This window comes from Nelusetta ayraudi, unplaced genomic scaffold, assembly GCF_046127955.1.
Source record: "Nelusetta ayraudi isolate G7.1 ecotype Tasmania unplaced genomic scaffold, CSIRO-AGI_Nayr_v1 ptg000008l, whole genome shotgun sequence".
In the NCBI taxonomy this organism is placed as follows: Eukaryota; Metazoa; Chordata; class Actinopteri; order Tetraodontiformes; family Monacanthidae; genus Nelusetta; species Nelusetta ayraudi.
In genome coordinates, this window is record NW_027466058.1 from 6,001,414 (window position 1) to 6,016,600 (window position 15,187).

Genomic DNA, 15,187 nt, shown 5'->3' on the forward strand with positions numbered 1-15,187 from the left:
TATTTTGCTCTAATTTTTAGATTTTTGGACAACCAACAAATATGCAATGTAAATTTTTCACCTATAACTCAAAGCATAGAAGAAAAACGTGCATAAGTAACTGAAATGCATACATCATTTCTTTAAATAATAAAAGTGATTTGATAACAAGAATTGTCGATTAATCACCAGTATCCCCCAGCGACCCGGAGAAACGCTCATGGGCGGATGGATGTAACTATCAATTATATAATCAATGAAGCGTGAAAATGTAGATGTCATTTTGGAAATCCTTTATTCCATCTTATCAAAAGTCCCTTAATGCAACATGACGTAACACAGTGTCTCCCTTTAAACGGCACCACTGATGCCGTCGGAGCGTCACGTATGAGGTGAGCGTGCGCTGCTGCTACCGACCACGGGCTAGCAATTCTCTCTATCGGCCACACGGTGTCACTGTTTTCACGTAAGACCGAAGACTCGGCAGACCAACATGTTAGAAAAATGTTTATTCTTTTTTTGCTGCCCAGCATGTCAAACTCATTCCACCGCGCTTGTACAGAAACCAGTCAAACTCCACAGTCAATGTATTTCCCTTCGAGTCACGAGCTGATACGGGCACACGCCACAAGAGCACCACTTGGCAGGAGATGATGTCATGCATTGCTATTGCCGAGGGTATTATTGAGGGTTTCACATTAAATTATATAATCCCTTGAGTTTTATTCTCAGTTTATGTGCACTCAGTAAAAAGACAAGACAAAAAATAATAGTGTTTCTATTTACAAGTCGTAAAGGCAGTTGTGATTTTATAAAGGGTGGGGTTGGGGTGGGGAGGGGTGGGTGGGTGGGTGGGAGGGCATGGATAAGCATAAAGGCACAGTAAGTTCACCTCAGGTTTTCAGTGGCATTTTCAGCAGCTATACAGTTTAGTAATGCTGAGCGGCTCCTTGCTTGCTGTCAGGCATCCAAACAGTGTTGACTCTCAGGAGCGCAGCCGCCGCCGCCGCCGCCGCCACCGCCGCTCTCCTCAGTAGCCGCCGTCTCTCTCCACGCAGCCAACCTGTGCGGCGTTGTCGGGGCATTTACAGGAGCGGCCGAAGGGGGTCGCTAAACAGAGGTGAGTGCAGCCCCCGTTGTTCACAGCACAGTAGTTTTGACCTAGCAGAAGTGGGGGAGGGGTGAGAAGAGAGAAAAAAAAAAACATTCAAATTTAAACTAAATGCAGGATGCCAGGAGCCGCTGCAGTAAATCAAACAGCGGTGCAGCGGGGGCAGCAGGAAACCGTCTCTTCGCTGTTTGTTCAATAGATATATACACACTTCACTTAAGGGGAGCGCATAGCAAAGTCCAGATGTTGGAGGGCCCCCCTCTCCCCTGGTTGCACATTCCCTGGCTTGTGTGAGGCACGCAGCCTTATCTAGAAGGGAGGACGAGGCCTGGAGCAGCGCTTAAGTCGCTGATTCACCTCATGACGAAAACGGGCTGTGGAATCTCCCCCGTTGCTTTCAGGTCAAGGAGTGAACCCACAATTTATTTATTTTTGTCAGCCCTCCCAATGTACCAATGTTGATTTCTTTTTTCACGCAGCCGAAAGGGGTCACAGAGTGGAGAGCTGGGCAAAGGGACTGGATAACAGCTTTAGCCAAGATAACGCCTAAAAATCTACGAGGGTTCAGACCGTTTCTGGGAAAGAATCATTACTAGAGAGACAGATAAGAGATTAGATTTTTTTTTTTTTCCCTCAGCAACATTAAAAAAAAAAATTGGCCTTGGCATGCCTGATGGAACGTTCCTTTAACTTCCTGTGTGTACTTGATGGAAAAAACTCTCCGCTAACAAGCTACTGTGCAAGTTTATGAAAACATTTTGACTCTTTTTTTTTTTTTCTCTCGATTTTTAGAGGAATCGTGGCACATTTACCTGAAGGACACTGGGCGTAGGCTGTGGCGATCCCGTACAGCTTGGTCCGTTTCTGAGGCTGGAACTCGTCCGACTCCTGGCCGGTGTAGCGGTCCACGGCAACCACCGCGTCTCTGTTGTGAACACAGTCTGACTTGAGCGGTCTGGATAATCCCAGCTTGGAAAAAAATGTCAGCATCCTGCCTCCCTGTGTTTGGTATAAAGTCTGTCAAGAGTGAGTAAAGGCCGGTGTGTTTTTTTCTTTTTCTTTTTGTGAGCCTCCCACTACCACCACTACTACCACCACTACTACCACCACCACCACCACCACCACCTCCCGAACATCTCCAGCAAAGCCCTGGCAAGATCAGAGGGAGGGAGGGAGGCCCCCGGCCAGGTCATCCGTAAGACGCTGAGGCCGAGAAATTGCAAGCAGCTGCCACTTTTTAAGGTTCTTCCTCCGCGCACGCACGTACACGCACCCACCCACACACACACACACACACACACACACACATAAATATAGCCACCGTGACCCCCACACTTTTTTAGCAGCGGCTAACACGCGGAATCAGCAGCGTGGGAAGAGAGCTCGCCAGTCTTCAGAGAGCGTACCAACATCAAGGGCCCGTGGTTGACGTGTGGGGGGAGGCTTTGACCTCTGACCTCGCCTCTCTTCCCTCTACTCTTGGCAGTCCTTGCATAAAGCCTCAACTATGTTCCCCGCACCACACGTCTACGTCTGATGCGCAGTGTAAAACAGACAAAGTCCCATCGAGGTGCCGGACTTTGGTTTAACCTCTTTCCAGAAGCTTTATAATGCAAAATGTACTTTAACTCTGTATCTGTTATGTGTTTCTAGCCTGCCAACAAATCCTTCTTTTGCTACTCCACCTTTTAAAAGGTGTGTGTGAAGAGACTCAGTTCTGGAAATCGGTCTTTTTACGATTCCACCAAAAACACTGTTACCAAGATGTCACAGTGTCATGGAGTCTTAGGTGCTGAGATGCCAGGAAGACAAACTGATGTTAAAGAGTCAACTAATAGGGATCTGTAAAGATAAAAAAAAAATAAACCAGGACTGTGACAACAGCCCAAGTCAGTTGTTCATTCCACCCTCTCAGACCGCATGGGGCTGCCTACTAAACGGCTTTGATAAAGTGCTTCACAAGCTGCTCTCTGGCTTTCTTTGCATAAACAACCATGCAAGGCTGCCTTGCTGGAGACCAACGGTTACACAAACACGGGTCTGGGAAGATAACGTGCATCAATGGATAAAACAAACAAGGATTTCGAGCTGCGGCTCGTTCCGATTTGTTTTGGTCTTCGATAAAAGTGCAGAAGTTCACAGCTGGAGAAGAAGCCGAACCTTCGCCAGTCGGTGTAGTAGATGTTCTTCCCGAACAAAGTCATTCCGAAGGGGTACTGAATCCCTTCAGTAACTTTTCGCCGGTCTCCCCGGGCAGGATTCATGCATTCCATTTTATGAGTGCCTGCAGGCGAGAGATTTCCGATTACTGTCAATCAAAAGGCAGACGTTATGTCATTGCTGAGTCACCAGTCGGCGATCTGCGTCACCTGCATCAGCCCAGCAGAGCAGGGAGCTCTGAGAGTCGTACGTCAAGCCGTTAGGCAGGCCGAGCTCGTCTTTGACCAGCACCCTTCTGTTGGATCCATCCATGTAGGACGTCTCAATCTTGGGGGCGTCGCGGTTCCAGTCTGCCCAGTACAGATTACTGTTGCAAGAAGAGCACATGAGAGTGAAACTGGGCGGGATGAAGACATCTCACAGAGATACAGAAAGAGAGGTGTTTTTTTTCCCCCAAAGTTAAACAAGAAACACGATCGAACAGAAATGGAAACACCAGTAACTGAAATGCGGCATTGAAAGGTTGACCGAGAAAAGACACACACCCATTGTTGGGGTCGGCGATGATGGCCCGTGGGTTGACGAGGTCAGTGTCCACGATGACGCGACGCTGCGAGCCGTCCAGGGAGGCCACCTCGATGCGATCCTTCACAGAGTCCGTCCAGAAGAGGGTCCGTCCCAGGTGGTCAATGGCGATGCCCTCTGGACTGTCCATGTCTGTCGACGGGGGAGCATTTTAAACATCAAGTCCTCCCTCCGGCTCTCCGTGGGCTGTCAGCTACGAGCTCAGGAAGAGAGGAGCATACCTGAACTAATGACAAAGACAGGCTCTCCCCCCTCGATGCTGGCCTTGCTGATGGACGGAGACGTGATCTCCGTCCAGTAGATCATCTTCTCCACGCAGTCAAAGGCCACTCCAATGACGACCTTCTCCTGTTGAGGGATGAGTCAGCAAAAACAAACAACATTCAAGTCCATTTTAAGCAAACAAGAGTGGTCATACTCAGAAACTCGCTAGAAGCGTGTGAGTCTGTTGCTTCCTTTCCCAACATTAACGTCTAGACATGAATCCAAACAAACAAAGCCACACACCGAGTAAGAGCCACTACGCCAGACTTCCGAGCAGCTGCTTTGGAAACCAGCGTTAGCGGAGGGAAAACTCTAAAGATGCGCGACTGATGTTAGCAATTAGCGTCAATATCACCATGTGCCTTCAATAAAAGCGTGTGGGCCTTGGATGCATGAAGCAGATGGGGGAGAGTTGCATCCAGCAAGGGAGCAGTGTGTGCGAGAGGCTGAGCTGGTACTGTATACGCGAGCAACAAGCCCACACAAACTCTTTCATTCCATTATTTCTCACATCCCTCCAGACGCTGTTAATTATTCTTTGACAGGGTGCCGTAACATCTCAAAAGACGACAATTATTTGGCACATGGCAACACCAGGAAATGCCTCCGGGTTCCATTACGCTCGTCAGACTTTTTCTCTACGGCAGGCATTCTCGAAGCCGCATCAAACGGACCGGAAGGATTTTGAGGGGTAAAACTTCACACATTTCTGGCGAGACGGTCGAACCGCAAAACAAATTAAAACACAAACACACACACACACACAACACGTCTGTGAGGCTTCCATCTTCTTCCTGCAGCGACTTACGGGGAGGTGGAGGACGGCCTTGCCGTCGGCCTTCCTCATGTCGTGGCCGTCCATGGGGACGTGCTCGATCCTGCCGCTCTGGGCGAACAGCAGGTGCGTCCCCGGCTGCAGCGGGTGGACGTCGGGCCGCGGCGTGGGCCCGACAGGAGGGGGCACGCCGCCGTGGTCAATGCCTAAACACAGATAAAAGCAAAAATAGTCGTCCGTTGAGGAGGATCTTGTCCGAACAAACACACCTCCCAGTTATTCTTTCTGCTAACACACAGCTGGGCTGTGTGTTCGCGGATAAACATGTGATTCACTCACACATTGGCTTGCTTCCAGGCCTGGAGCGAGACCCGGGGATCTCCTGTCCGTTGCGGTCGACGCACCAGCACTGCCCCGTGCTGCCGTGGCACTGCATGGGCTCGTAGGCTCCGTTCTGGTCACACGTGGGGACGTACTGGCCCACAGGGGGTCGGGGCCCGCGTGGGCCGAACTCGGTGGCGCCCAGGAGACTGTCTCTGTGCGCCTCACACTGGCTTTTTGTCCTCTCTGGGAATGATAGGAACAAAACTGCGCTTGAGTTTTGCACAAGCAACCCCAGAACACATGCGCCCATTCGTCATTTCTGTCTTTTGGACTTCTAGAGCTCCTTTTGTTCTGTTACAGGAAACTGAAAAAAAACCTGGTCGCAGCTGGAACCAATCTATTGTGGTGAGTAAATCAGTTTCAACACTATTGTTGTGCAAATAGGTATTAAGGATGGATGAACATTTTGCCACAGCTAAATCTCTTGCAAAAACATCCAAATCTCTTGCAACATTTAAAAAAAAAAAAAAAAAAAACATCTAGCAAACAGAAAATTACAGGACCAAATACAATCCCTGTATTCATACATCATGCTGTTCACATTCTTGATATGTACAAGAGGATGTCCGTTCAAAAAAACTCTGATGCAACTAGTGTGAAGTCTGTTTGTTTGGGCTGTTCAGTGTTGCCAGCACTAAATGGCTCAGTACGGTTAAGTTTGGCTGGTCCACTTGCGCTCGGGAAAATCACACTTTTTTTTCTCTAAATCAATACCAAACTTCCAATTTAAAACAGGAATGAAAAGAGAAAATGAGACTAAAAAGGAACTAAAAAGAAACAAACTGAGGGAAGCTGTGCAGGGAGACACGCTACTGGCTCCAGCAAGCAAGTCCACCGTGTGGCGCGGAGGAAATGCAATGCCTTGAAAATATGTTTCCCTCTGAGCATGATGCAGGAAACATGTTGTCCATCTTTACTGCTAAGCACTGTTGATTAGGATGTGTAAGCAGGGATTTGCTGTGATTGCGATGGAGACTGTTGTGAGTGAATGTGCTGCTTTGTCTAGTTCATCTCCAAATCAGCATCCGGGTCTGCTTGAGGTTTCTTCCCTGCCACTGTTGCTTCATGCTCAGTTTGGAGGGATCAATTGGTTTTCATTTTCGACTGTGCCAAGCACTTTCTCAATAAAAGTTGATTGACCGATTAATTCTATTATTCTATGTCCAAGTCCTTTGGTCAGGGAAACCGATGCACCCAAAAATAGCATTTCTGACGATGTCACAGACCTGGAGAGCAGGAGAATCCATCGCCGTAAAAACCCGGCAGGCACTGACAGGTGAACGATCCCTGCATGTTGTAGCACACAGCATCCTGATGGCATCTGCCCGGCTGGCACTCGTCAATGTCTTGAGGCGGGGAGAACAGAAAGAGAGCAAGCATAGAGAGAGATGAATTCCTGCCCCCAGCTAAAATGAGCCCTGCGTGTCTGGGTCTCCTTTTATGGTCGCAGATCGAGGCCACGTCCTGCTCAGACTGGGACCAGGACTACTGTCCGAGAGCAGAAGCCAGGAGGTGGAAAGAGTGGAAACTAGGAATGAGAGAGACAGAAAAACTACAAAGCTAGTGCGGACCTCCTCACACACATGAGGTGCCCATCTGCTCTCCGGGTTTCACCGCCGGAACTCTGCGGAGGCATTATGTAACAGCGCTCGCCTCCTCCAGACCCGCACACATGTTTTTGCAATTAGGGCTGTTGAGCAATGGATTTTAAATCGGCAAAACTTGTGTTGATTTTAAACTAGCTTATTGTTAGTTTAGGATGAAGTTCGGAGCAGGTTTTCATTAAACCTCTGAAGCTATCCCGCAGATTGAACTCAGGTTTTGAAAAATATTAAGAAGCAGTTTTGTGAATGATTAAAAAAAAAACATTTTCATTGTCGAAAGCAAATAAAACACAGTAAACTATTTTCACAATCTCTGATGAGCTGCAGTGTTTTGGCAGTGGTGTGGCCAAAGATGCTGTTTTTCTGGGTTTAATGAATTTTGTACCAGCAACCATACACATACAAAAAAGAACTGATCTAAAAAGGCTACCATCAAATTTGGAAGGTGGTGAGTGGGTTATGAGACTGTAAATATACATAAAGCTCACTTTTAATAATTATTTGAATTAATTATCATGATCATGCACCACAACAGAGTGGATTATTAGTTTCAACTGTATGTAATGTTACAAAAGAAATATATCTGATGTCTAAATGAAAAACAAATCAATAAGTTTGATCCAATCTATACAGTAAAAATGTCAAGTCAAGGGTGGATTGAAAGGTAGCTCACATCCTCATGGTTTTTAATGCAGTATCATAAATATCTTAGAGTAATGTACTGTTTATGTTTAAAGGTCACTTCCCTGACTTCATCTCTATGAAATGCTAACTTGACACAAACACTCCTGCTAATATTCACCCTCCCCCTTGCTGTACCTTCGCAAATTCTGCCATCTCCTACGAAGCCTGGAAGGCAGGAGCAGACGTAGGACGAGCCTCCACGGTAGCTGCACTGAGCGCGCTCAGGAATATCACACGTATGGGTGCCTTCTTCACAGGCGTCCGTGGGCCGGTCCACCTCTGGGATGAAAAGAAAGCGCAGGAACTCTCAGGCACACGCTTGTTTGACACATTTCTTGGCTCTTTTATGTTTCAGTACTTTAATTTTGGAGGGATTATGCAAGAAGTTATTATAATCTCTGTAGTAGTAATAGAAGTAGTAGTAGTAGTGTTGCTCCTACATAGCCCATGAAACAAATAAATTGTCACAACATTGCAAAGTCACCATGCTAAATGTGGCTGACATGTGCTGTATCCACCGTGCCTGCAGGAAATGAAAGACAGCTTAAGTACTGTATGTGTTCCAGACCTCCAGGCCTTCGGGTCTATAAGCCTGTGACCTGGTTTAGTTTGCATGTGTGCCAAATTCCAACCGCAAAAACCACAGGTCCATGTAGCAATAGATCACCTCAACGCAACGATATCAAACTTTCAATTTGAGTGGACAAGAAATTCCAGAAATCATTGTTTTTTTGTTTTTGTTTTTTTCAGTTTTTAGATGTTTTTGTTGCACTTGTTGTGCATTTTAAACTGTAACACATGCACAACAAGTAACGCGCGTGTTGCAAACGCAGCCGCCACCCACCAATGCATGTTTGGCCGTCACTGCCAAACTGATACCCGTCTTCGCATTCACAGCGGAAAGTCCCCGGCAGGTTGTTGCAGATGGCGTGGGAGCCACAGATCTGAGGGTCCTCTCTGCACTCATCGATGTCTGCAAACAAGATTCAAATTTGAAGCCACGCCCATGTGAGTCCAGTCTGCCGTTGTGGGGTCAGAGCCTTTATTATCAGATTGTCAGAGATCAGAGGAGAGCAACAGATTAATAACAAATGCTCCAAGATAAGATGTTTCCTAAAACGCTTCCTCCCTGTTTGTAGTATATGATGTGCCCTCCAGCGCTTCCTGTCCCGGACACAAAAAGACTAGATGCATGTATGGAGCTTGCGCCGGGGATAAGGGCCACACTTGACATGTTAATCTTGGTAAAGGCCACTTTGTTTACCCTGTGGAACTCCCTCTTCTAATTGGCGAGACTGCCCAGTTCCCCAGGAAGGAAGGAAAGGAAGGATATAGAAGTGGCCTAATTAAAAGACGGCTTTAAATAGCTTTGGAAGGGTTCTAATTTACTTCAAAGCAAAAACAACATAAAAAAAAAAAGAAAAAAGATTTTGATTGTTTTTGAAAACCACGACAGAAATAAACCAAATTTAATCAGCGGAAAAGATCTCACACTAAATAAATCTTACTCACCGTAACACGTTCGGCCGTCCCCATTAAAACCTGTAGCGCAATCGCATGTGAACTGAGTGCCGTCCCCAGGTCGGCATATGGCGTTGGTGTCGCAGCCGTGTCTTCCTGTGAAACATGGGTTCTCTTCTGGCTGCCCCCCTGAGGAATATCATTCAAGTAAATTGTGATTCACATGGACACACTTTCTTTGTAAAATTGGAGAAATTGCAAGCTAACACATGTAAGGACATCACCCTGATCTTTTTTTTTTTTTTTTTTTTAAAGAACTATTTATCTGTACCATGTAAACAAAAAAAAAAAGCTGCTGGATCGTGACTCTAGTAAATCCTTTCAAAGTCAGGATGTTACTGCTCAGGGGGGAGGAGGCGCGTGCAGACCAAAACAGGAAAAGGCGAAAAATAACGCCCGTGACCTCACCGTTGACGTCCCCGACCTTGTTGGTCATGGCGAAGCGGATGATGTCGTTGGCGTCGTACATGACGAACACTTGGTCCACCTTGAGCATCTGCGTGGCCCTCATGTCTCGCAAGGCGTCGCCGTGCGGGCAGCTCTGGAAGCTGATGGTCTGACGCCACTGGTACGTCCTGGTCTGGGTGGAGCCGTCGGGCAAGGTGAGCTTGTAGTCCCTGGTGGAGGAGGAGGTGATCACTGGAGGGGAGGAGGAGAACAAGCTTCTTAGTTGAGTTGCGACGAGACGGGATGGACAAATCGCTCTCCGGGGCGTCTCTTACGGTTGTTGCTGTACTGGTAGATCTCGGAGTAGGGCTCGATCTGCACGGTGGAGCCCGGCGGCACCTCGGGCACCTGGCCCTCCACGTTGGTGCTCATCTCCAGGTGGTCGTGCTCGTCGATGCCTTTGAATTCCTGCCTGATGGTCAGCTTCTCATTCCTCGGCAGAAAGGTCACGTCGGCCTGCCGTGTGAACTCGCCCCCTGGCCGGGACAGAGAGGAAGAGGTTAACGTCAACACTCTGGCCTCAGATGAACTTTGGCACGCCGTCCCACCACCCCCAACCCCTGTTCTCGGCTGAGGTAATGTGAGGAGAATTCAGCTGGAAAGCGCGAGCGAAGAGCGCAGCTGTCTAGCAAAACGCTGCACTGTAGCAACAACATCTGCGAGGATCTGTGTGCGCTTCTGAAAATGACTTTTTTTCATTTTTACAAGGTCAAGCAGGGGAAAAAAAACAGAATCTGTGAATTTATTTTTATTTTATTTTTTTATGTTACTTTATCTGGCAAGTTGTTTTTCCTCACCAATGAGGCTGAAGCCGTTCTTGAAGCCCGGCTGCTCGAGAGCGAAAGCCCACCCGATGACTCCACCGAGGGCAGTCAGAGGCTGCAGGGAGGGTCCCAGTGAGTCTGGGATGTCACTGATGGCCACGTAAGAGCGGCCATCGTTCACCACCACATACGAGTGGAGGTCGTTGCCGGTGAACTCCACCGGGGAAGCAGAGTTGCCAACGTACACTTTTCCGTAGAGTTTGCCATTCGTCCTCTGGGGCTTTCCTGTGAAAAAAAAAAAACACAGTTATGTGAAAAGCATGTAAGCTCCAAAAAGTTACCAAAGACAGTTTTGGGGTTTATTTTATTGTTATTTTTTAGGCTGCCATACATAAAGGTGTTAAAGGTAAAATAACTGTTTAGCTAAACTGAACAGGAGTTTAAAACATAGTCAAAAACAACTGCATTGGTAACTGGTAAAGCTACAGCAGACAAACATTACATCAGTCTAAAGTCGAATAGTCTTCATTGTTTGGCCTACAATATGGGAATTCATGAAATTAGCTTACAATTTTTGGAAATGTAAGAACACATTTGAAAAAGTTGTTTCTACTAGCATCTTTGAGCACAGATTTAATTCGTTTCAGGGACTCAAGGAACAAAAAGAAAAAACAAAGTGCAGTCACCCTCTGCCACACACTGTATTCCATTGCCATAGAAACCAGGTCTGCAGTGGCAGCAGTATCCGCTGGAGTAGTCCCTGCAGTCGGCAAACTGGGAGCACTTCTTCCTGTTGCTGGCACATGACCCCAGGCTGTCAGTGTACGAGATCACTGAAGACACGCAAAAGCACAAAAAGAATAAGACACACACACAAAAAAAATCCTCAAATAAAACTTTTGGATCAGGTTAAGGTGTGGACTTAAGGTGCGGACTTAATTAAGGTGTGGGCTCACCGTCGACACTGATGTCGCCGTCATCCACCACCTCCACCACCTCTGGGTTGCCGGGCTGTGGAGGCTGGTACTGAACTGGAATGATTTGGATCTGCCCCCTGTCTGCATCGTAGGGCGGGTACTCCACTTGCTGTCCGTCGGTGTACGCGGGATCCGTCAGATCAGCGGCCTCCTCAGGATCATCGGTGGGCGCCTCGTCGGTGGGCAGATCCGGCACCTCGCCGGGAGCCACGTCGGAGAAGTATGGAGACGTTCCGACCTCGTGGACCCACACACCTCTCATGCCAGAGTTGGTCTCCCTGTGAGAAGAGGAGACTCCTTCACGCTTGTTGTTCCTTGTAACACTACCCAGGCAGCTGCTCGGGTGGGTTCATCGCCGACTTACTCTGCCAGAGCCCTGACGGATTCCTCGTCGTTGGTGGTGGTGCGGTAGTAGGGGCCCTGACTGTTGAACAGGAAACCTTGGACCTGGCCCTTACTGAAGCCAGCGTGCATGACCGCACTGCCGGATTCCGCAGGCGTGGAGGAAAACTGGATCCCGTCTCTGGGATACAGGGCGAGAGCGTAGGAGGCCGTCTCCAGTGACGCGATGACCAGTTGGAAGGTGTTCCTCTGCGTGAGACATCGGAGGAAAGCGTGACAGGTGTGTAATATTTGGAGCTTTTGAAGAAGAAACAGTGACATCAAGCGGTTACACTTTAGATTACAGCGTCTTTCACTTTCTCTCCTCCTCCTGAGCTTGCCCGTGAACTACAGTAGCTTGCGCACCCAAACTTGGATACCTCGTCCACCTTGTTCTTAGTTGGTTTATTTACAGAAATGAACTTTCACCCTAATTATGAAACCAGATGTACATGCCCTGGATTGGCCATTCACGGCTTCCTTAAAAATATGGCAGTAGTTTAAAAATAATAAATGAAGCCAAATATTGCACACTGGACCTTTGACCAAAGTTCTAGAGCAGATAACTTCATAACAAAACGCTATGCTGACCTTCTTGATTCCCAGCGTCCTGGTGTCGCCTCTGGATGGGGGTTCCCGGCTGGCGACGTTGGACCAGGTGATCACCACCGTGTGGGTGGGGCTGACTTCGTCATCCTCGGGGAAAGCCCTGTTGATGTGCTCGGCCGATCGGCGCAGGGCCTCGGGGGTGGAGTCCTGACGGAAAAAGACTTTGCCCAACCCGTCGCTCGTGTCCAGGTCCCCCTGCAGGGCTGCAATCATGCCAAACTTGGCCGGCATTTTGCCAAGATATGTCGACTCGCTGGTCGGCTCTGCTGTGGCAACAAAGCCATTGGTGTTGATCTGAAATTAAAAAGAGCAGCCTAAGGTAATGGGGGCAGCAAGAAAATTGGGTCATTATCGCACAGTGTGAAAAAAAAATGATAAAGAAATAAGGGCAATAACGCAAGAAGAACTGTTTTACAGCACAGGCAAAAGCAGTCCAGTCACTTTGATCTTTGACCTTGAACTCGTTAGACTAATGATTCGAGTCAGATGCCATTTCCTGCGCGGCCCAAACGAACACACAGCGAATGAACGAAAGCACTTCACTCCTGTTTTTACATGCTTGAGGTTTAACGTGAACACATTGGGGAATGTTGTAAAACAGAGAAGCAGGGCTCAGGTCAAGAAGCACACCCACGTACACACATACTCGCAGCACTCTCCACACATGAGGCTCTTGCACTTCCTGACCAGGGGAAAACAAGAGCACTATTCCTGGCCCGGGCCACACTGTTTCCTGACTAGCAGCCCCAGAGAGCCTGTAGGCTGTGCGCTAATTTTCAATTGAGCAATTTCCTGCCAAAAAAGCTGAAGATAGCTGGGAAAATGATCAGCGATTGTGATCTGGAGAAGCAAACACTGTGTGCACGTTTAGCGGTTACCCAAACATACCAGAGGTTTCGTGGAATATGAATCACACTCGGATCATAAAAACCTCCAGATAATTAAACGTCTCTTCCTACAGCCACGTCTGATGGGAAAAGCATTACTAGTCCACCGGAGGGCAAAAAGGGGGAAGAGGGGTTGAGGCTGTGCCCTGCATGAAAACCATAATATTTAGGCCATCCTCGCCGCAGACGGAGAGATGTTTGCTGTGACGGTTGGAGATCGATGACAGTAAGAAAACAACAAGTAATCGTCTATAAGCCACAAGCTACCATGTGAACCACAAGGTTTTGCTTCAACACATCACAGCACTCCCTGTGCTTCTTAGTTGACTGGAAGTGTAACCAACCCCTCCCCCCAAGGCTCCAAGAATCAGGCGAATCGAACACATTGATTTAAATGAATCCTCAGAGTTCAAGAAATCCATCCATCCATTCATCCTCTCTCTATATACCCGCTTCCTTCTGTACTCAGGGTCGTGGGGGTCTGTTGAGTCGATCCCAACAGTCATGGGGCGAAGGCAGGTTAACACCCCAGACAAGTTGCTAGTTCATCGCAGAGCCAGTTCAAGAAATCCACGTTTTGAATTTGCCTTGAACAGAAAGTTCTAGAATACATCATCAACATAAGTACAGACTTGAATTTAAGGCAAATGCCTCCCTGATTGCATCCATATGCAACATCATTCACAGATGTGGCTCCAAAGCAGGAATCAAAGAGGAAATGGGTTTTCATTCATCCTGTGTTTCAACATAGTTGTTGAAGCATTTTTTAAAAGAAAAGTTGAGAATTTTTTTCTTTCTTTTTTTTTTTCTTCTTCAAAGCACAAATTACAAGCTTATAGTCATTTTGTGGAGATACGGACATCACCTCCACTAACGCGACCCAGGTTCACCAGTGGAGCTCTTGGGGACGGATTGCAACACTGGGTTCCCCCAGACCTCGGCTCTTTGAGTCAACAGTAAAACGATAACCGCGGTGGAAGCTGTAAGAATGCGTGGACGCGCTACATTCCAGCAGACTGTGTGCAAAGCGAATCAATATTTCAGATTTCCCCTCCTCTGATGGCTGAAAAGAACTCCGTGACCTACACTCGAGATAGATTTTTGCCATTTCCTGTCACTGTTTTAGGTTTGAAGGTGATCTCTGGGCTGACTTCTCGCGTACATTACAAGCTGCGCGCAATTACGCAAACCGTTGTCCGACAACACAACCTTATTGATCAAAGTGGCCGCGCGAGACGGGTCCGAGGTTGCTGCGTTCACTTACAAAGATGCTGTCGAAGGTGCCGTCATAAAACAACGCCGGCTTGTCCAGCACCAGTCGGTACGTCTGGTCACTGCCCGCCTCCAGGACCTGATCGCCGGCGCTCGGACCGAAGGGGAACAGCTCTCCCTGCGTGACGCCGTGCGCCGACGGCGCCACAAAGCCCAGCAGGCTCGCGTAGACGAGCCACCGATGCCCCTGCCAACCCATTTGATCGCGTTCTGAGGAGCAGCACGAGCGGTCCCGTGGTTCGTCCGAGCCAGGTCAGTGTAGAGTGACGCACGACCTCCTGCTCCTCCCGAAAAAAAAAAAGTTGGGAAGTTTGGGAAACGTGGGGCGTGGTTGTGAGAGGGACCGAAAGGGAGAGAGGGAGAGGGTTGCTTTCATTTTTTTTTTCCAGGAAAAAATAAATAAATAATAAAAAATCACACACATCAACACGAGGGGGGATGAAAGGCAGCTTGTTGTTTTCTTCTATGCTGTGCCTCTAACAAACTCCAAAAGTGATGGAGAACAGAACACATGAGGGGTTGCTTCAGTGGCACAGCCAGAAGTTTTTCCTTTGGGTGGCCACAAGGTGAGATCATGACTCACATAGAGGTGGCAATAAGTCGATACCAGACATGACTATATGACTGTTTTTATGAATCTGATTGTTACTGTATTTTTGTTTTTGTTTTTATTGAATTTTTTTTTTTTTTTTTTTAATATTTGACTCTTTGTTTAACAAGATAAAAGACCCATTGAGATCAAGATCTCTTTCACAACGGTGACCTTTCCAAGGGAGGCAACAA

General features: G+C 47.8%; 1 protein-coding gene across 1 annotated transcript; it reads right to left on the minus strand.

Annotated features, from left to right (window-relative positions):
* Nucleotides 1-473: 473 nt before the first annotated feature.
* On the minus strand, nt 474-14,673 carry nid1a (nidogen 1a). The gene is made up of 20 exons (XM_076018973.1): nt 14,397-14,673; nt 12,228-12,539; nt 11,620-11,846; nt 11,235-11,533; nt 10,965-11,111; nt 10,312-10,563; nt 9,790-9,990; nt 9,476-9,706; nt 9,059-9,196; nt 8,391-8,519; nt 7,682-7,825; nt 6,485-6,604; nt 5,214-5,441; nt 4,908-5,080; nt 4,057-4,183; nt 3,796-3,967; nt 3,460-3,617; nt 3,251-3,374; nt 1,903-2,015; nt 474-1,140 (listed from the first exon to the last, which is right to left on the minus strand). Exons 1-20 carry the CDS (start codon nt 14,601-14,603, stop codon nt 1,010-1,012), a joined length of 3,633 nt encoding a protein of 1,210 aa, XP_075875088.1. The 5' UTR covers nt 14,604-14,673; the 3' UTR covers nt 474-1,009.
* Nucleotides 14,674-15,187: the final 514 nt, after the last annotated feature.

Bases quoted from the DNA above. Each gene is read 5' to 3' on its own strand.
- nid1a (XM_076018973.1), bottom strand. From the start codon at position 14,603: ATGGGTTGGCAGGGGCATCGGTGGCTCGTCTACGCGAGCCTGCTGGGC. The intron at 5,442-6,484 runs GTCTGTGACATC...TATCATTCCCAG, and splicing joins TGGATTCTCCTGCTCTCCAG to AGAGGACAAAAAGCCAGTGT. The intron at 4,184-4,907 runs GTAAGTCGCTGC...ATCCCTCAACAG, and splicing joins AGGCCGTCCTCCACCTCCCC to GAGAAGGTCGTCATTGGAGT.